This window comes from Ptychodera flava, chromosome 20, assembly GCF_041260155.1.
Source record: "Ptychodera flava strain L36383 chromosome 20, AS_Pfla_20210202, whole genome shotgun sequence".
Taxonomy (NCBI): Eukaryota; Metazoa; Hemichordata; class Enteropneusta; family Ptychoderidae; genus Ptychodera; species Ptychodera flava.
In genome coordinates this window covers 25989237-26009956 of record NC_091947.1, presented here as the reverse complement: position 1 = coordinate 26009956, position 20720 = coordinate 25989237, and the positions used below count along the sequence as shown (strand labels likewise).

The following is a 20720-nucleotide window of genomic DNA, read 5'->3' as shown; positions in this document are numbered from 1 at the left end:
TGAATAAACACTTTTTGAACGAATGCGCAAGCGCATGCGCCCTTCCTGCGCCATTTCACTTTACAGAAGGAGGAATCGAGCATAAATAGGTAAACAAGGGGTTCTTTTAAAAAGTTTCTTGTTCCAAGATGCTTTCTCGGTCACGTTCTATGCCTAATATGAATGCAGAACGACGCAATTTCATGACGTACTAGTTCACGACGTGAAGCGAAAATACTAGAGCGAGTTTTTCTGTTCTGAAACACATGTCGTGCGGACGAATCATCATCCTATCCACCAATTTGACCAAAGACAAAGCCAAGGAAATCTATAATCCGTTGTGAATATGTGTCTTTGCAATTTATGCATGACCGCTGCTCGATTTCGATTCAATTATGTTTGGATGACAGCGATATATGAAGATTACGCCAGACCTTCGCTTTCTGGGAAGCCTTTAACTACCCTGGCTGATTGTACACTACTCAACCAAGGGAGTTTTTTTTTGGGGGGGGGGGGGGGGGGGGGTACGGCTACATCTATTGCCTAGATCCTATACGTCGCTTACGGCCTCCGTGCCTCCAACCGTTAACCTAACCCCACTCCTCAGAGTGGGAACGAAGGCCGAAAGCGACGAATAGGTTCTAGGCAATAACATCTATGGATCACACTTTGAACTTCACATGACAAGCTATGATTAAAATGTTTGGACGCCACATGGAGTCTACTTTGATTGTAATAGCAATTTTTCTGTACAAAGTGCATGTAAATTTATATATTATACCACAATTCAAAGCAAAATTATGGTCTGTTTGGGCCACCAAATGCATATTTTGCGTTTTTGAATTTCGGTTGTCAACATTTAGAATATAGTAAGTACTGACAGGCACTTGTGTATTGCAGTTTTATATCTCTTCTGACAAAACTCGACAGCCTGCAAATGATTTCACACTGCACAATTGTATTCTTATTTGATATGATCACCAGCTGTTTTTGAAATATCTGTAATATCTGTAATATGTAAAAATAGCACAGTTGCTTTAAAACTTCTGATGTCTCTTTTTAGTCCCCGCAGACAAAGTCTGGGGGAGGTATGGATTAAGCCCTTTGCATCTGTCTATTGGTTTGTCAGTCTACCCATCAGTCCATGCATGTATGTCAGACATGTCTGAGCCAATTCCTTTCAAAGTTTGTACAAGGATAATACACTGTGGCATACATCATCATGCATCATTCTTTTAGGTGTGGTATGCACAATTAGTGCCAATTTGCATAATTGGAGATTTTTTTAAAAGAGTTGTTTCCAAAAAGACTTTGCGAAATTTGATGAGACTGTATAGATATTTGTCACACAGACCTCTAATAGTACAAAAAGACATGGTAGTATTGTGTCAATTTATTGCTTATTTGCATTTTAATTTTCATAATTCAGATGATATGTCAAGAAATACTGTATCAACTTTAATGGAACTTGGTACAGTTGTTAAGGTCAGAGTCCTAAAAAGGTGTACAAAGATGTTTAGACGTATAATGTCAATTCATTGCTAATTTGCATATTTAATAAACTGTCCTAGTTAGTTTGCCATGTCCAGAAATACTGCATCAAAGTTGATGACACAGATATTGATTTCTTAGTACTGTAATAGCGTGCAAAGACATTTAGTTGTATTCTGTCCTTTAATTGCTAATGTGCATATTTTAATAAACTTTCATAATTAGTGTGATATGTCTAGAAATACTGCAGCAAATTTGATGAAACTTGATATAGATGTTGATCTTAAAGTGTTGCAATAGCATGTAAACACATTTAGCACCATAGCATAGCAGTGTCATGTCAACTGCTTAAATTTTTGTAATTTGGAGATATGTCCAGAAATATTGCATCATATTTGATGAAATGTGGTACAGATGTTGATCTCAAAATGTTGTGATAGCATGCAATAATATTAAGTTCCAAAGTGTCACTTAATTGCTAATTTGCATATTTTAATTAATTTTGTAATTAGGGTGATATGTCAAGAAATATGTCATCAAATTTATGAAACTTTGGAGAGATGATTATCTTATAGTGTCATGATAGCATGCAAAAACATTAAGCAACATCCAGTCAACTAATTACTAATTGACATATTTAATGACCTTTTGTAATTAGGGTGGCAGCTAGGCCAGATTGGCGTTACTTTTTCACCACCATGGTTTAGACAGACCCCGATTGTTTTGGGGTTTTTTAACGAAGTTGGACCTCTACACTGACATAGAATGTTCGTAGTTAGCAATCTATAGTTCAGTCTCTTCTGTACTGGACACAAGTTCATTCATATCTGGAGTTCTGATTTTTTCAAGACAAGAGCCATTACTCAGACATACCCGGTACCTTGACCAGTTTCTTGCAGATTAGTTGAATTTTGACATTTCAAGCACGAGTGCATGATGTATCACCTCTGTCAAACTTGGTAAAACGACATGCCATTCATGTCAATTTGTTTACAATACAACCAAATATGGACATCCGTCATGCCAGGTCTTTGGTAGTCCCTAATTTCTTATTTTGATGTTGATCATATTGACTTCAATTTAGCTTTTCCACTGTCAAATTCCCAATGACAAACAGACACTGTCATTTTCAATGACTTGTTATATTTCGTTTTTGACCCTCATGTGTAGAAGGCACACTTGAGGCCAGTGTTATCACTCTGTTGGTCTGTATGTGTCAGTGACTGTTATTATGTCAGTATGTGTGTAAATCAGTAGATGTGTTTCTGTGGGTTGACCAACTTTGTTGAGCTCATAACTCAAAAATTGCTACACCAAATGTGACCGTGTGTATATGTCAGTCTGTCCATTCGTAGACAGATTTTGTTCGTGTCATAACTTACAAAGTGCATGTCAGAATGTATTGATGTTTGGTGCATAGCATAATTATGGGATTAGATTTCAATATGTTTGTCTTTCAAAATTAAAAGTTATTTGCATAATTAATGAATTTGTGTGCACTTGGCTATTTCATGAGAATCATATGACATATCATAAATTGCTCATTTTCTTATGTAACAACTTTCTTTGATTAGGCCATATGTCATAATCAGAATGCACTGAATTTGATTGTAACCATGCAGGAACTCAAATTTTATTACTGAAGTAAAAATTGTGTGTGGTATTTTGATTATTAGCTCATTTGCATATATGAGGAAGTATTCAATTGTATACATCTACATTCATTGCATTCAATTTCATCAGACCTCTGAGGTATCTGCTGAAAATGATAGCTGTGCTGAAAAGTTGATAAGAAAGACATGCTGATTATTTGCTCATTTTAATATTAATGACTTTCTGTAATTAGGATATATATCAATACTGAGTGTACAGATTTTGACTGGACCTGGTATGGTGTTCATACTGTGGTTTAGCTATGCTCAATGTTTGATTGGCATGTCACGCAAAGTATTTGCACATATTCATTGATCATTATTAGGTTTGTTATGCTCAAAGTCTAAGGAGTACAACATTCTGATTATTAGCTTATTTGCATACTAATCAATTTCTGTAATCAAGCTGTATATCAATACTGAATGCTCTGAAAATGGTCAGACTGCTTATGTAACTAGGTTGCACTCTGATTCAGACACGCTGGAAGTAGGAGTATGACTAAGGGGGTCACACAAAAATTTGACTGAAATTTGACATATCATAAATTGTACAAAAATTGTACAAAAATTTTACATATCATGAATTGTACATTTGCATACGTAACAACTTTCTTTAATTTGGCCAGGTGTCACAAGCCGAATGTAATGAATTTGATTGTACTTCAAAGGCATGTTATCATATTCAGATTGTCATGCTCGACCTTTTAGGGTGTGTTTTGCTCCTGTTTCTGATGCATTCCCTTTGGCACAGTGTCCACCGTAGTCTTACTATGTTTCATTTATCAGTCAAAACACAACATTTTTCATAAAATGCTACTTTCACACACAGTTCATTTCACTTTCAGTTTACAGATTCCCATTATCAGTGACATCAAGATACCTATCATCACATTAAGTTATTCCTATGGCGGTTGAATTTTTCTGCATATAAGGGAGCATATAACGTGGTTGGTGCTGAAAGAGTTCATATGTGAATTTCTGTACAATACTTTAACCCTTTACCTGCCAAGTTCATATTTCACCATCAGGTCAAGTTGGTTAAAACTAGTGAAGCAAAACGTGTCCCATGTGGTGCATTTTCACAAAGATTTGAAGATTTTAAGGTCCCTGAAGAGAGAGATACTGTAAACGTGATTTTAAAGACTAAGGCTTCTATAGTACATGTATACCAGCCAAGTGGGTAAAAATACGTATGGTTTTGGCTCAATACCACTTTTTACTGACTTTGCAGATGGGGAAGTGATACTGTCTGGCAGGTGCAGGGTTAATGAGTAAATTTCTTTATATAATGCAAAGTTTTTTCATAGCCTCAAAGAACCCTAGTCTAGATTTTCCTGTAAATATTGTTATACATTTACCAAGCATGAGCAGAATGACAGTTAAAAGGCGCAATCCTAACTTAGCCTTAAATATACTCTAGATTTTCTTGTAAATTTGTAAATTATCATACTTTGTCATGACAGACCTAACTGGATAAATGCTGAAGCTGAATTTAATTTTGTACAGAACTAATTTGTTCAAATCTCTGAGAGATTCATTCCAGTGTCGTTTAACTTTTAGATAGTTTGAAGCATTGGAATCTTTGTAATGTGGTTTATCTTTCCTTTGTCATATCATGAATTTCTCATTTTTTTTATGTTTCTTTTATTAGCTTTGTGTTGTTGGCTAGCACGTGTGGAATGTGGGAGTTAACTATGACTCATGAAATTAGCAGCAATCCAGCTGAAATTACAAAAATATATCCTAGCCTGCCAAAATGTTTTCTCTGTGGAGAGACTTCCAGTGTTCCCAAAATCCTTCCGTGTTTGCACACAGCGTGTCTATCCTGCTTACAACGAGACCAGGCAGAGTTTACTGTGATATGTAGATTGTGCAAAACCAAGTCTGTCTTACCTTGCAGTGGTGTACATGGCCTCACAGACAATGTCTTGGCTGCAAATGTCTTAAATTGCATCGGTAAAGCACCTACCAGGAATAGTGTTGGTGAAGATATTCCATGTACCAGCTGTGACAACAGATTACCAGCCAAGAAGTATTGCCTCATTTGCAGCAAATATCTGTGCTTTAATTGTGTTGCAGCGCACATGCATATGGCAGTCTTCAATGAGCACAAAGTCATGGAACTCAATGAATTCCTCATGTGTCAGTGTTCAAAAGAACGGGGGGTCTACTGTAATAGACATAAGACAGAGCTTCTTGAGCTGTATTGTAATGAATGTGATGAAGCCTTCTGTATGACATGTCAAGACAACCTCCATGGCTACAGTGGTCATCATACTCTTCCTTTGACCATGGCAGTACCAAAACTTCCAACTGTTGTCGGTAAATTGGTGGAAAATGCAAAGAAGCTTGCAAAGGAATCCTTGCCAAAAGCCATTCATGAAACGTCAATGGCTAAACTACTTCTGAAGCAACGGCTTGAACGTGCACAAATGGAAGTCCAAGAAATGACAGAATGCCAGATTAATTTGATAAAAGAGAAAGAGGAAGAGACACTCTGTGAATTAGAGGGTATCTGTGCAAATAAGATGGAATGTCTGGACAAAGAAGAGAAGCGACTTCGTGAAAACAGTCACCAACTTCAGAATACTTGGACTGCAGCTGAGGAAATCCTTAAGTATGCCAATAATACAGAACTACTAGCAATGAAAGACACACTGGTAGCTAGACTTACAGAAGTCAACAGAAAGGAATTCAGTAATCCAAGCTGTAACCTAAGGGATGAAACTGCACTGTTCTTCAAAACTAACATGACATCTTCTGATTTGAGCCAAATTAGAGAGAGCTTTGGCGATATCCAACAAAGTTTGGTCTCCTCAGCAGATGTCTATGCTGATGGAGATGGGTTATATTCTTCTGTGGTTGGACAACAGGAAACAGTCGTTATCAAGACAAGGTGTGAGTATATCAGTGGCCTCATCAACAACTTCTCTGTTCATCTAGAGAACCACATGAGAAGAGAAGAACCAGTGGAATTACTTGATGATGTTGAGAAGAATGGTACATACAAGCTAGTGCTCTGCCCTCAAATAGCTGGCAAGTACAAGCTGTACATCACATTATTTAAAAAGCATATAAGAGGAAGCCCATTTTGTATCCAAGTCCATCGCAAATCATGCAGTGAGGAAAGTGATGCTGAAGATGACAGTGGTAGACGAGAAAAGTCTCAAGCCTCAAAGACATTTGGAAAAGAGCGTAAACAGATGGCTCAGAGGGGAAGGGTTGATAAATCATACCTGTTGAAGATTAGAGATTGGATTCAGTCTGACCAGTGTTCAAGTTCTAATGTTAGTCCTGGCCACAGAAATGTGCCTGTTGATACATTTGATGAACTTCCTAGAGGAGGAACTGTGGGTCTTAATTCCATTTCTTCCCCAGTTGCTGCAAAAACTGCTGAATGGAACTCAACTGCTTCAAAAGTTGAGAATCGTGACGATGCTGTTTCTGCTCTGGTTCCTGTGAAAGATTCTGAGCCTTTTCCTACAATCACTGAGAATCATGAGGGTCCTTTACTTCACTCCGGCAGGTTCTGCAGAGAAACTTGTGATTCAAATGAAAATGCAATACAGTCTTCAGTACAATTGATGTGCTCTGAGAATTGGGACAGTGACAATAGTTCTGCCTACATCCCTCTTAAATCTGAGGAGAAGTTGGCAACTAAAACAAGAAAATATGATCTGAATGAAAATTATCTTCAGTGTGATAGTAGTGTATCCGTTCAAAGAAATGAGAGAGTTGAGAATGAATGGGATGCCAGTGGCATTGACTTATCAAGGAGCAATTGTTTGGAATCAAGTCAAACTAACGACACTGACTGGGCATGTTTGTTAGATAAAAGAAGATGTACATCCCAAGAAATCGAGGGCGACCATGCTGAGTTGATCGAGAGAAAAGAAGATCTGACTCACCAGTATGGAGAAGGTAAATCATGTGAAAATTCATTATATGAAAATGAAAAGAGTGGTTCATCAGGAACACCATCAAAAAGGCAGTCAGTAAATTTGTCTGCATCCCCATGTTCAAGTGTATCAACAATGTCGAGTGGGTCAAGTAGGAGAGAGAGATGGTTGGTGAAGAAACCACCAAATAGTGGGCCATTAAGAAAACCATCAGCTGCTTGTCTGAAACAATCCATTGAGAAAGATGATAGTGGTGATATTTATCATTTAACAGTAAAAGAAAATGACAGTACCAAGGAAGAAGATACAGTTCCCATGGTGCCAGATGATGATCTTGATCTAGATAACATGATAGGAGATAAATGTGATGTATCTGCAGCCTTAGTCCAGAAGTTTGGTTCTTTTGGAAAGGAGCATGGCTGTCTGCGCTTCCCTCTGGGTATTTGTGTAACACTGACTGGAGATCACATTGTAACGGATAATGCAAACGACCGAGTAGAAGTGTTTAGTCCCGGCGGTGCTTTCAAGTATAGTCTTGGAAAGTTTGGTCAGTTTTCCAGACCATCTGCAGTCCTTGTCACCAAATTGGGTGATATAGTGGTAAAGGATCGTATTAAGCTGCACATGTTCAGTTCAGATGGAGTGTTCCTGAGGAGCTTCGGGAGTATGTTGAAATCCCCCTATGGTCTGGCAATTGATGGTCAAGGTCAAATCGTCACCCTTGATATCAGCATGAATTCATGCCGCATATTTGTGTTTGACCTGAAAGGCAGTGTCCGAAGTTGCAAACCATTTGAGCCAGTGATGGATTTAAGCTTCCATAAATGTCGCTTCCTTGATGTCTATGAAGACCGAGTCATTGTCAGCGACCTTGGAAATAATGCTGTCTACATAACTACCTTGGAAGGAAAACTGCTTCGCAAGTTTGGTCAGAAAGGAATGGGACCAGGACAGTTCAATGAACCATCTGGTGTCACAGTAGACAGCAAAGGGAACATACTGGTGGCAGACAGCAAGAATGATCGAATTCAGGTAATTCATGAACTTTTGAATTTGCTTGAATAGTAGTAAACTTCAGAAATGTTAAGGGACAGCATAATAAAGTCACAACAATTTAATTTTCAAGCTGTATCTCAGACCCTATTGAAATTACCCACTGATATTCGTTACATTTAATTCCCAAACATAATGACTTCACTCAAATTGATATCTATTTCATTCAAGATCTTTCTTCAGCTCAACTCCCTTATACCAAAGACTCGTATTGTCAGAGTTGTGTGATTTTTTGTGCTCTTGATGTTGTCACTGTTTTGTATTTAATTAAGTTCCAAAATAACACATCAAAGTTAGAATGTACTTACTCCATTTTAACTGCCAAGGGTAAGGTTTTAATATCTGTGAAAGATTATTTGTTTAAAGCTAGCTATTATATTGGAGTAGTTTTGGAACTGATGGTTGATTCTGCATGTAAAGTAGCAGAAGTACATTTTGGCTAAAGCATATTAAGATACATAGTATTCAGCTTGTCAAATTGACCTGCACCAGCGTAAACTGTGTTGTTATTGTAGACAGGTGAATTCTGGTCTGGATCAGAATTAAAATGTAAACAAAATAACTACAATGCATTAACAAGTATAAATGCTATGCTTACAAACTAGATAGTGGGTGTTTAGATATGAAAAATTGTCAAAAGTTACAGCTATTGTCCCTGTAAGATATGCTGCAGTATTTCTCAATTTTTGGCATTGTAGCAGAAGAAAATGGTTATGATCAGCTCTGCATATGCCATTTGAAGAAAATATTCTAACATTGTGTTATGTATTTCTTAGATAGTTTATTAATTTGTTCTGTGTTTGTGTGTTTATTTATTCCCACCCTTTACCAGCAGTGTTAAACATGTTGATTTTGTGTTCATTGTTGTCTTGTCTTGTAATTGGCAAAAGCATGGCAATAGTTTAATTTGCAACAATCAAAACTAGGCAATGATTAATGGAACTCTGCAAAAAAGATTCTGATAATTACATGTGCACACTAATCAGTAATGCGCTCCATATGGTCAAGGCTGGCAATGAAATCTGAATTGTTGACTTCCCCTAGGCCTTCAGACTAAGTGGTGATTTCATTGGCTACGTCACTTGTCAAGGTGGAGTGAAAAGGCCCTCAGACATCCTACTCACGAAGGACCGGCATCTCATGGTTGTCAGCTTCCTTGGACATTGTGTTAAGAAGTTCAGATTGTAGAGGATCTGACAGATGGAGATCTATGAGATTACTCAGGCTCAGATTTTAGAAGATTTGGCAAATGGAAATCTACGAGATTACCCAGCTGTAACCAACAACAGTCATTCTAGAAGCTTGTACCACTGCCAAATGTTTCACATCAAACCCATCACAGAGACAGTTTTCAGTTAGGCACATTAATGATTTCTTGACATTTCATTCTAACTTTCTTACTGATGATAATCACAACAGATTTTGCTAGAGCTGAGTATACCATACATTCTGTTCATAATCATGCCACACAAACTACTGTAATTTCAGTTATCCAGCAATCAGTATAAAGAAAAAACTTAGTAAGAATGCCGAATGGTACAAATTTATTTTTACAAGAAAGAGCAGGAAAAGCCTTTTGCATCATAGGTCAGCAGATACAGAACACATTATTTTCCAAACAAGACAATTTTTGTTTAGCAGTACACCTGAAACCATGTGAGAACTAGCAATTTGCAGTTATCAGAAAAGAAAAGTAACTATGTCATCAGAGTGTTATCTGTTATGACCACAGTAATGATACATGTCACAGATGGATCAAAGTAATTCCTTATGATCATTGCAACAACGTGGATAGATGTATTGGCATTGTGAAAACACACTATAGTCATTTAGTTGCAGTTGTAAAGGAGGACACACGTTGTTTGTTATTTGCCAAGAGTCAGACATACAGAGGATGGAGATATTGTTTACTTCATTATAGACCTTAATTGTTTCATGGTTTTTGCTTTTGAAATTCTTATGTAACTTTATTAACTTTTGATGAGTTTCAAGCTGATTAACTGTTGTGATATTGTTAAGGATTTTTCATCAGTTCTTACTGTGAGTAACAGAAACTTAAACTGCAAAGCAGTTGATGTGTTACGTATACTTGATAAAGAGCTAGGGGATGACGTTCGTATCTTAAGTCTAGGTCTACAGCACACCATAAGTAAGTTAAGTTGCATAGCAATGCAATTGTTCTTACTTTATAGTGAGCTAGGCTTTGATATTCCATATCTCAAGTCTAGGTTTTTAGCACAACTTTCCGGTAACTAAAGAACATATTCACCCTGTCCAAAATTAGTAATAAATGAAAATAGACATATCCATTGTGGATAATTTCAGCAGCCTATAACGGCTTATATTGACTGACATTTTGATAGCAGTCAGCTGCAGTTAGATGTGTCAAGTCCTACAACATTACCATATTGTGTTCTTCTTCAGGGATTGCTCAGTCACCAGACTTCAAGTTTTCATGCGAACGTGCTAACAAGTGTTTGTGTTTGTCAGTATAGACATTTGACTCTGTCATTAACATATTCAAGAGAGTGAGTTAATGTTCATTAAAGTGTTTTGAAAGTTGCATCTTGGCAGATGCCATATATATTAAGTTCAGTTTATATTTAATTTTTGATAAAGATTTTGAAAGTTCCTAAATCACACTGGAGATTTATGAGTACAGTTTTGTATGTTTACATTTACATAAGTTTTACCACAAGGAGAAATGGAAATATTTTTGCAAATATTGTTAGATTACTGCAGTTGGTTTTGAAAGTTGTCATGAAATGTTAAGTAGCTGGGTTTCCATAGATACTCAGTCATGCAAAGGTTTTATTTCTTAGTAAATACACTTTAATATTTGAAATAGACAACAATGCCAATGGGAGTAATAGCTTATATCTTCATGGTGGCAAAGATGTACACCAGAAATGTTTCCATTGTCGTGAATTTTACCAAAGTCATGAGTCTGCTCCTGGTGATTGTCTTTGTAGAATGGGCTGTTCTGCTCCCATACTTGATGGTACATTGTCAATATCCATGGAATATGCAGTGTGGCAAGCGTTCTCTTATTCAGAGAAACTGTCAGTTTAAGTACGACACAATGCTCCATGATTCCCCAAGAGCGCATGTACGCCTACCAGTTTCTTATCATTAGTTTTATACGCACAATTTCTTTGAATCTTTTGAAACAACCTTCCAAACCACTTGTAGTAGTCTATTAACATTTTTATGCACAGGTTACCAGTGTCACGCATGTGAAGCTATTGGTTTTTGTACTCACATCATGTTCATGTATGACTGCAGTAATACGAAGATGTGCTATTACATTTATTGATCAAGACATTAGATTCTGATATCACTTTTAGAGACCATTGACATTTATTTACCAATAGTCTATGACTTGCAGAAGTAAGAGGTTTGTCATGGAATATGTTGAACACCATACGAGTTTTGGCTTTGTATTCAGTTAACCATACATAACCAAATGGTAACATTTAAATATATGTAGGCATCCATACTACAGTTTGTCTGCTAATGTGGTGTTTTGCATTGCATGAATCAAACAGTGTCATGAGAAGTGCCACAAACCTCAGAGACAGAACAAGTCTGTTATTTATCAGTTGTAAAGTGACGTCATGTCCGTAAGTTCTCAGGAAAAGAAACCTGATGAATCACGTGTAACAGCATTTATTTGTTTAGAACAGATGTTATATGAAAAGTTAATATATTGTTCGAAATAAAGGTACTTTATTTTCATTCAAAGATGTTTGTCAGAGATTTATTGCCTGAACTGAAGATCCAAACAAAATAAGCAATGCAAATTTAAGTGTGTACAGTACTTGGATTGGTTGTATGTATCACTCTTTGACACGTCTTATTTGCCGCTCGTTACAAGTCTCCAAGACTTGTTTTATGTTCTGTAAATCCAGTTATTGATTAAAGTAGACTGATTTTCGTTCGATAACCTTATAGTTTTACAAACTAAGTGGCTTTTATGAAGTTTAAAACGTATTTTACATAATCAATATTGTTTTCCCTCCTGTAATTCATTCTTTGCCATTGCTGTTTATGGTCTGCCGGTACGAATGTTGCCCTTTCTGATAGTATATGAATATTTGTTGTGGTAACAAGTAACTTTAAATCTTCAACCTTAACTGTTCATGGAAAGTCAGAGTGTCAAAAACTTGCCACAATATATCTAAGAAATAATTTGCTCAAACGGGGAAAAGGTGACGCTGAAATGGCATCACAAAAAACCAGTACTGATAATAACTTCGTTATTTTTCCCCTGCAACGCGCACATACACAAGCAAGAACACCGTGTTTTGAATTATTTAGCGGTTAAATTTTCCTTTTACACTTGTAAACACGCTAAAATAATGTGACGTTGATATTTCACTAATGGTACGGCTAGGCAAAACCAAACTTTTGTAGTTTTATTTCTGTGAGTCCACGCTAGTCACGATTTCCATTACAAAATATGTAATCTAAGATTGATGTGTGAATTGGAATGCATAGAACTTAAATCAGAATTGAGAAAATCAACCACATACTTCGACACCACTCGGTGACCGATTTTTGTTTAATCACTTAGCTTCGAACACAACACAAAAAATAAACCGCAACACAACAAACAACACAATACAACATAACAGAACACACGGGAAGAAAGTTACACAAGTGTTTCTTGACATCGACCTCATTGAATCAAGACTCTACATCATGTCCTTGTTAACTTCTTTTATATTCACAACGCAAAATTGGTATAATCCCCTCATTTTATTTTAATAAGTTTGGAGGTCTCAAGCTAGTACTTAAATGTAATTACAATGTTGATAAACTGAAATGTACACTTCCACCTTTTTATAAAACTATCTTACAAGCATGGTCAGATATTTCGCCTTTCAAAAAAAATATTTGTAGTTTGAATGGACAAGAAGTAGCAAGGCAAATCATTTGGAATAATCAACATATTTTAGTTGCAGTCTCATCTGTCTTTTATCAGGACTGGTTTAGAAAAAATGTTACTTTTGTAGGAGACCTATTTAATCCAAATGGGACTCCACTGTCTTTCCATGATTTCAAAGTGAAGTATAATGTTAAAACGGACTTCGTGACATACTGTGGAATTATTGATGCCATTCCTACACTTTGGAAAAACAAACTTAGACATTACAATCATGAAGAAACAATTAGTTTTGATGAAACCATTTTTTTTCAGTTAGTGAACAGACACTTTCCCTTGAAAATGTCAGTACACAACTGTTTTATAAAGCATTTGTTCAAAATAAGGTAGAAACACTAACATCACAATGTGCGCACGAAAAACTCCATCCAAACAGCATCTTTTCGTGGAAAGATATCTGGAATCTTCCCTTTGAAACTACCATGGAGGAAACACTGAGAAGTTTCCAATTTAAAGTTTTTAAAGTTTTACATAGAATTATTGCCTGTCAGAGCCTTTTAAAGAAATGGAAGGTTGTGGATGATGATTCGTGTATACATTGTGGTGATACTGAGACTTTAGAACATTTGTTCTGCTCAGGTCCGTACGTAAGAGGGTTTTGGGAGGAGTTTAACAAGCTATGGCAACACTCTTCCAGAGATTATGTGTCTCTGGATGATTTTAGTGTGATCTTTGGTGTTCACCCAGTGAAAAAATCTCTTGCTTTAAACCACGCCATTCTGATCGCAAAGTATCATTTGTATTCGATACGATTCTGTAACATTAGACCATCATTTGCAATGTTTATTGAAACTTTAAATTATGTCATGAAGTTAGAGGCAAAAATATGTGAACGTAAAAACCAACTCTCGGGTTTTCACCGGAAGTGGGATATCTTGAAACATTTGCTAAATGAATAATTTATGCCAATCTTTTCCACCTTTTACCCCCTTTGTTGCTTTGTTCTCCTTCTTTCGTTTGTTGTATCTTTTCTCTTCTTCTGTTTTGTGAACCGTGTTTTTGTCAATTGTTTTATGTTTATATAAATAAATAAATAAAAAAAAAATTCAAAGAAAAAAAAACTTCTTTGGTGGAGAGAGAGTTTAGTTTACAATCATGCGACTAATCAAAAGTAGTTGTGGTACAAAAGGTACGAGGAAGTGTAGTAAGAAGCGTCCATATGGAAAGGAAAAGGAATCACTGCACCATATTTGCCAAATATCGAGCACCAGATACAAATGACATTCTTGATCTCGTTTATCTATGACATCAACTCTTCGAATTTTTACATACATACATATAGATAGAGATAAGGATAGATGGGTGGGTGGATGGCTAGACAGACGGAGAGACTGACAGACTGTAAGACAGACAGACAGACATACAAGTTGGGTAGGTACCTAATACATACATACATACATACATACATACATACATACACACATGCATGCATGCATGCATACATAGATGTGTCTATGTATAAATGGATATGAGCACGTGCAAATTGCAATTTCAATGGTTACACAATAGACGAGAATATGAACCTCATCTTGCGATACAACTTTTTTATTTGCTATTGAAGTATACACATATATCCTGACAGAAATAATTTCGTATAAATCTAATGCTAACTTTCCTTGAATTCATCACGAGCTATTTCACATTGTGTATTTTGAATAAACACTTCATAGAAGCAACGCATGTTATCACATAATAACAGTACTTTCGCAGAGTGTTTTGACAAATTTTGTCATACTATCGACCAACGCGTCAATGTGTCCAAATGGGACTGTTGACAATCACTGTTAGCGCCATCTTACGGTGGTTATCACAATTCTACTGTAATATGTCATTTAGATGGCGCTAAACATATGCTGATCATAATTCTGTCAAGCTTAACTGCTTGAATTATTTGCATAATGAAAACAAGATACGGTCGTATATTAACAATGAAGAAGATATAGAACTTAGTGAAGGAAAAAATAATAATGAATAATACTTTAAATTATACAATATTTTAAATGTTGACAATACTTAAACAATACTTCAAGTCTTAACTATAGATCGTCTTCATATGTAATGCTAACTTTTTGAAACGATGCATCCCATAACAACTAACAAAAACTCGCTGTAAAAATTGACAATATATGCAAAGCATCGATTCTATAATATTAACATCGATTAAAAACATTTAATATGTTGATGTGTAAATCCTTTTTACGCTCTGTCAGAAATCTGAAACCTGATATTTGCCATTGTTGATACACTCTTCGGTCTAGGAGAAGGGGCAACCGTGGACATTGAAACGAAGCCACTCGGCATCATGGAATATGGTAACGGCGTAGTCATAGAACTGCTGTAAGATCTTCCTCTGTCTAAAGTGCCTGATGCTTGCTTCCGAGATCGTGTCGAGCTCTACTTCGTCAGGAATCACATCGTCGTATTCCTTTCCACATAACTACGAAAAGGAAATGTAAAACGCCTTTAAAACAGAATATTTGAACCATACAAGAATGTCGGGTTTTGTGTTAACACTTCATATATGATTGTTACTGATCAAGAAGGGCACATAAGCCTAATGGGGTTTTCTTCTTCATTGCCTAATTCTGCCATCAACGTAGATCCGTAAGGGGATAGTACTTGTATTGCACCCTTAGGCTGTTTCGTTTCCGAAAAGAATGCACCAAATAACAAGAGAGAACGGAAACTTCATGGCAGATGAAACTAATAAGACGTACATGCTCATTATACAATTGTTAAATGCCCACGCAAAGGACTTACCATGGAATCTACCTTGGTGATGGCACGATCACAACTCCACATTAAGCTTTGGAAGTCAGCTCCGAAAGAGGGTATTTCTGCAAAGTCATCTTCTTCTGCCATCATCTGCGCCAGGTGTTCCTTGTAGCTGAGCAGACTCGATTTGTGATAAAGCAAGATGTCAACTTCCTGCTCATGAAAAGAAAGGAGTGAGTTGTGATCATATTTTGATTTTATCGTGATTATGTAGCTATTCCGTAGGGCTACAACACATTTGCCGGTCAACTTTGCAGAAGAAATGGTATTTTTTCAGAGTTTGTAAGGAAAACTACGGGACATCTGTTGGCCAGATTTAGGAAAGCAGTAGAACAAAATTAAGTAAAAATTTTCTCGAAACATATATAACTCCTAACTATTACACTATTTATACAGGATTTTTATGACACCATCCATATTAGAGAGTTACTCTTATATGACGTCACAATAATACTCTCAGAACGCATTTTACCAAACACGTAAATCGTCCGTTATGCGTCAGTCGGATGATGTCATTTTGAATGTATCCGTAACGGAATCACACACGGACTTGACAGATCAATAAAGAACGAACAAACGAAAATTAAACGGCTAAAGTGAATGGGTGACTTTACTAGCCAATAATATAAGATAAGTGAGGAAGCTCCATTGTAGAACACTAAGAAGCAGAAAAACTACAAGTAGGAAGGAGTACGAATATTTTGAATAGAGAAATGAGACTCGCTGGTTTCCAAGAATGAGCACTAACGAATAAGCCATGCATAATGAGTGTCAGGCTCTCATACCTACCGACATTCTCCTTCTCTGAAATGTAGGTTTCATGGGTGGTAGAGAGGGCACTTCAAGATTATAGTTACCAACTGGTCTCTCTGTATCCTGTGAAGGTAATTTGTTATCACTCGTTAAGTGAATAGTTACCAACTGCTCTATATCCTGTGATTGTAATTTGTTATCACTCGTTAAGTGAAGAAGCCCTGGCGTTTGAGGCTTGACATCCGATATGAATTTGATTAACACACGAACCGAGTATGATATAGCGTTTAATGCATGAGTGCAATTAGTGACGAACGTAAAGGTTTTGGTCGGTGCTTGGCAACGCATTGGTTATTGCCTAGGTTATACTCCATCCATACAATGTGACCTCCTACAGCACAAACATGTGCGTACACTGCTGGTACGTCAGCATTCTCTTAAAAATACAAAAAGACTTGTGTAAATTGCAGTATCGGTACTGCCTTTCTGAAGATTGATTCTCAGTGAGTATTGAGGAGTGTCAAAAAGCAATCTACAACTGACTTCTGAAACCACATCAAACTCTTCTCAAGCTAAGCACGGCCTAGAAACCATTAGCCTTTGTGAAAGTTTGTTTCGAAATGAACAACAACAAAAATGAAGAAGAATGTGATGCGGGGCGTAGAGGGATAAAGATCAAGGTTAAGGGTATGATTGAGAAGCTTCTTCCTTCACGAGCATCTGCCTGTACTATACAAAAGAGTGAACGCTTTAGATTTGGGGGGAGAACTGACAAGACGCAAAAGATAACTTGGACGTTTTTACGTTATCAGTGTATTGTTATTGGCTTTCGCTGCCATCTAGATGCAAATCTCATATATCATAAAACTACAAAGCGTAAATATGAGCTATTGTCAGACAAAATAACCGAACGTGTTCCGACGATCCGTGGCCTGCATGTATCGACTTACATGTTGCGGTGCACCAAAACACGAATGAAATAAAATCTAACTACCGCCGTACACATGCACTGACCATTCTTTTCGATAGATATTCTGACACTTATAACCTACAAATGCACTGACCCAGTACCTGTTCTGATATCTGTCTGAATCGTTGGAAATGACAGGTTATCCCCATACATGGTAACATATCTACCTTGATCAAATTTCAATGTAACTTACATATTTATCAAGTTTATTCGACACATCGTCCCGAACAACACTTCCCTCGGCGGCGAGCAGGTTATAGCCTTCGCACGTGTCCGTGCAGCTTGAGCCAGTCGCCGGCAACGGCGTTGCCTTTGATGTCAGGACCATGATGGACAGGATGCACATTAGCCAAGTGACTTTGAAAGCTATTATATGAAATAGAAAAAAAAACTGTTTTGTATACTTTACCTGCAGATACACTTATCGGTAAAAATGGGCAAATGGAGTAATAAAACATAACTTCAAACCGATGGCCATGAACTTCTGAGTCTTATGAATAGCACAAGTGATTGTTTTACACGAGACGCGTTCACTTACTTGTAAATATTTCCATCTTTGCAACAGCTACAAAGAGTTTTCAGAATTTGTATATTCTAACGTGAGCTATCGTCTGTTAGACAAATTGCTTGAATTAATGTCACCAGCCATTTCGACGTTCAATTTATACCCTCCTTGCATCTATTTGTCGAGACTTACGACACCCAGGAAAGATCCTTTTCGTGAGTGGGAAGGACGATCTTGTCTTTATTTTCGACCCCGCATGTCCGACTTCCACTGGCTTCTCGTGAGCACGAAAATTGCCCGTGAACGTTACAAAGACATTTACAGAAGGAGCGTACGTCACCTGGGAGTTCACGTTTGTCGGTATGACTAGTTCCCCCTAAAGATATTCAACTTAGTCATGGACGGAGAACTTTTATTAATGAACGGAATGTTGTTCCGGATGACACGTCGTCACCGTCTTCACGTGAGTAGGCAAACTAAGGCATTTTCATTTTCTAGCGAAATATAATTTGCGCGGTTTTTGTCTGGATTATTCTTTTGCCTCCCAATCTGAGAAAGCTGAAATCCCCAAAATAAATGAAAAACTGACAAGAAAGAAAAAATACATTAAACATTTTTTTTTATTTCTAGACAAAATACCTACAATAACTCCCTGTTACTTAAGCTTTCTATTGTCATGAACAGACGCAACCTGACCTCAAAGTACATTTATGGTCTATGCCTACGACGAAATTTGTGTTCATATAATAGATCATTACAATTGGTGCTTAACAATATATGAAGAAGCATAATGTCAATATGGCAAGCCCCAGCACATACATTGGATAGTTGCGTTGCTGCCATACACTTATAAAAATAGTTACCGCCAGAATGAGGTACAAGACATGAAATTGAATTTGCAGATAATGTTTAGAAAACACGTGACAGGTGCAAATACGTTGAAATGCCTGAGATACGCATTGGGGGGGGGGGGCGCAGAAATAAGTACAGAAAGACATTTGAAGACTTTTGGCGACTGATAATCTATTTACCAGATTACTTGTATAAAGCAATTCATAAAACTGTGGGCAGGTGAACATGGGAGGATTATGGCCGTCATCGCTTTACTCATCGGTGTTCCGTTACATTGTTTGGAATTTTGTCACTTAATGTAAGCTTTTTCATTTAGGCCGAAGAAAAAATATGTTTGTTTCCGGTAACCCGACCGACTCTAAAAATAACCAAACCGACTCTAGACATTTTTGTGAAATTTTCAAATTTTATGGGACTCAGCCAAAGTGAAATGAAAAAACCCGATTTCCCCGACCTACATACCCTGTTTTGGAGGCACGCTACTGAAAACAAATTACATTTTTTATTTGACCCTATTTAGTCAATGGAATCGAGTCAAACGTCAGAGGGGTTTTCGCATCGGGGTTGCATTTGTAATACGTTTTCAGGTGGCAGTACCTTCTGATTTATGAGTTGAATGTTTTTTTTATGAGTCCAACAAACCAAAGACTCACAATCGTTAATCTTTTACTTTTAAATGAAATACAGCGACTCGAAAGGGACAACCAGACACCTCGAACGTTGCTAGACGGCAGACGTATTGGGAAGTGTCCAAGAGAAGAAAAGCAGGTCAGTGCTTCACCCGATCGGTCATGACTTGCTTCGGGCAATGTAGACCCCGCAATAAACATTTAAAGTATCGCAAGTTTCCACAGAATTCTATGTTTCATATCTTGTTGTCAGTTCTTTTGGTAAAAGCAACAAAGCTCTTACTAAACACGATTGGAACTAATTTGGGATAATTGGATGGTGAAGTAATGCCGATTTCATCTACAAATGTAATCTAATCTGCATTTCTTATACGTTACACACTTTTATGAGTAATTTGCAATATTGCAACATTCAGCTATACGGAACCTAACACTTTTGAGAAATTTGAAAAATATGAAAATCAAATTATCCCAAATTAGTTCCACTCGTGTTACTATTACATAGCAAATTATGTTGCTATTTGATCGATCCCATAAAAGAGAATATTCAAAAGTGAGATGTTTCGGCATCATTCTCCAAAACAGATTACTGTTTAAAAAGTTTCCAATTTGAGTAAATGATGAGTCAATCTACGACTAGGCGAGTGAAAACCTCAGGAAATTCAATTGTCCGACTCCCAGATTCTTTCAGAATTAGTAAGTGTTTTAGTTGATTGCCTTTTCGAAACCAGTCAGAATGTGAAAGGTTCTTTATTCGTGTCTATCACCGAGGAGAAACAGGAATTTGTCTGGCAGCCGCGTGTCGAGACTTGTTAACGTTGATTGTGTTGTTTGGGAAACGACAGACGTGGGGCCACGGGCCGTCACGATACGAAACATTTGGTGGGAAAGAATCCGTTTTCCATCGCGGCAGGAGGCGGACAGGGCTACGCTGCAAATCAACTTTTACCATGTACATAAGTCCAAGACAAGAATTTGACCACAATGTTTAACTAAAACATTTCTGATGGTTTTTTAAATAGTGGAGACACTGTAAAGTTTATTAACTAAAGGTTTGGTCCGAAAAATACTACATAAGGAGAACAAGCAAATTTGTAAACATTCGTCACCCTGAACGAAATATAAATGGTCCACAGGTATGTGCATAGAGTGTTCACAACATCTGAGAAGAATTTCACTATAAAATTTGAAAGTGAATATTCATGGTAACATTT

General features: G+C 37.0%; 1 protein-coding gene across 1 annotated transcript; it reads left to right on the top strand.

Annotated features, from left to right (window-relative positions):
• The first annotated feature begins 74 nt into the window (after nucleotides 1-74).
• LOC139120424 (uncharacterized) lies at nucleotides 75-11818 on the top strand. The gene is made up of 3 exons (XM_070684824.1): nucleotides 75-89; nucleotides 5023-8053; nucleotides 9119-11818. The coding sequence occupies exons 2-3, from the start codon at nucleotides 5207-5209 to the stop codon at nucleotides 9260-9262; spliced, it is 2991 nt and encodes a 996-aa protein (XP_070540925.1). The 5' UTR covers nucleotides 75-89; nucleotides 5023-5206; the 3' UTR covers nucleotides 9263-11818.
• The last annotated feature ends 8902 nt before the right edge of the window (nucleotides 11819-20720 follow it).

What these genes read in the sequence shown, in the direction of transcription:
- LOC139120424 (XM_070684824.1), top strand. Translation starts at nt 5,207, where the DNA reads ATGCATATGGCAGTCTTCAATGAGCACAAAGTCATGGAACTCAATGAA. An exon ending in GCAAGAATGATCGAATTCAG is followed by an intron (nt 8,054 to 9,118) that starts GTAATTCATGAA and finishes GACTTCCCCTAG; the next exon opens with GCCTTCAGACTAAGTGGTGA.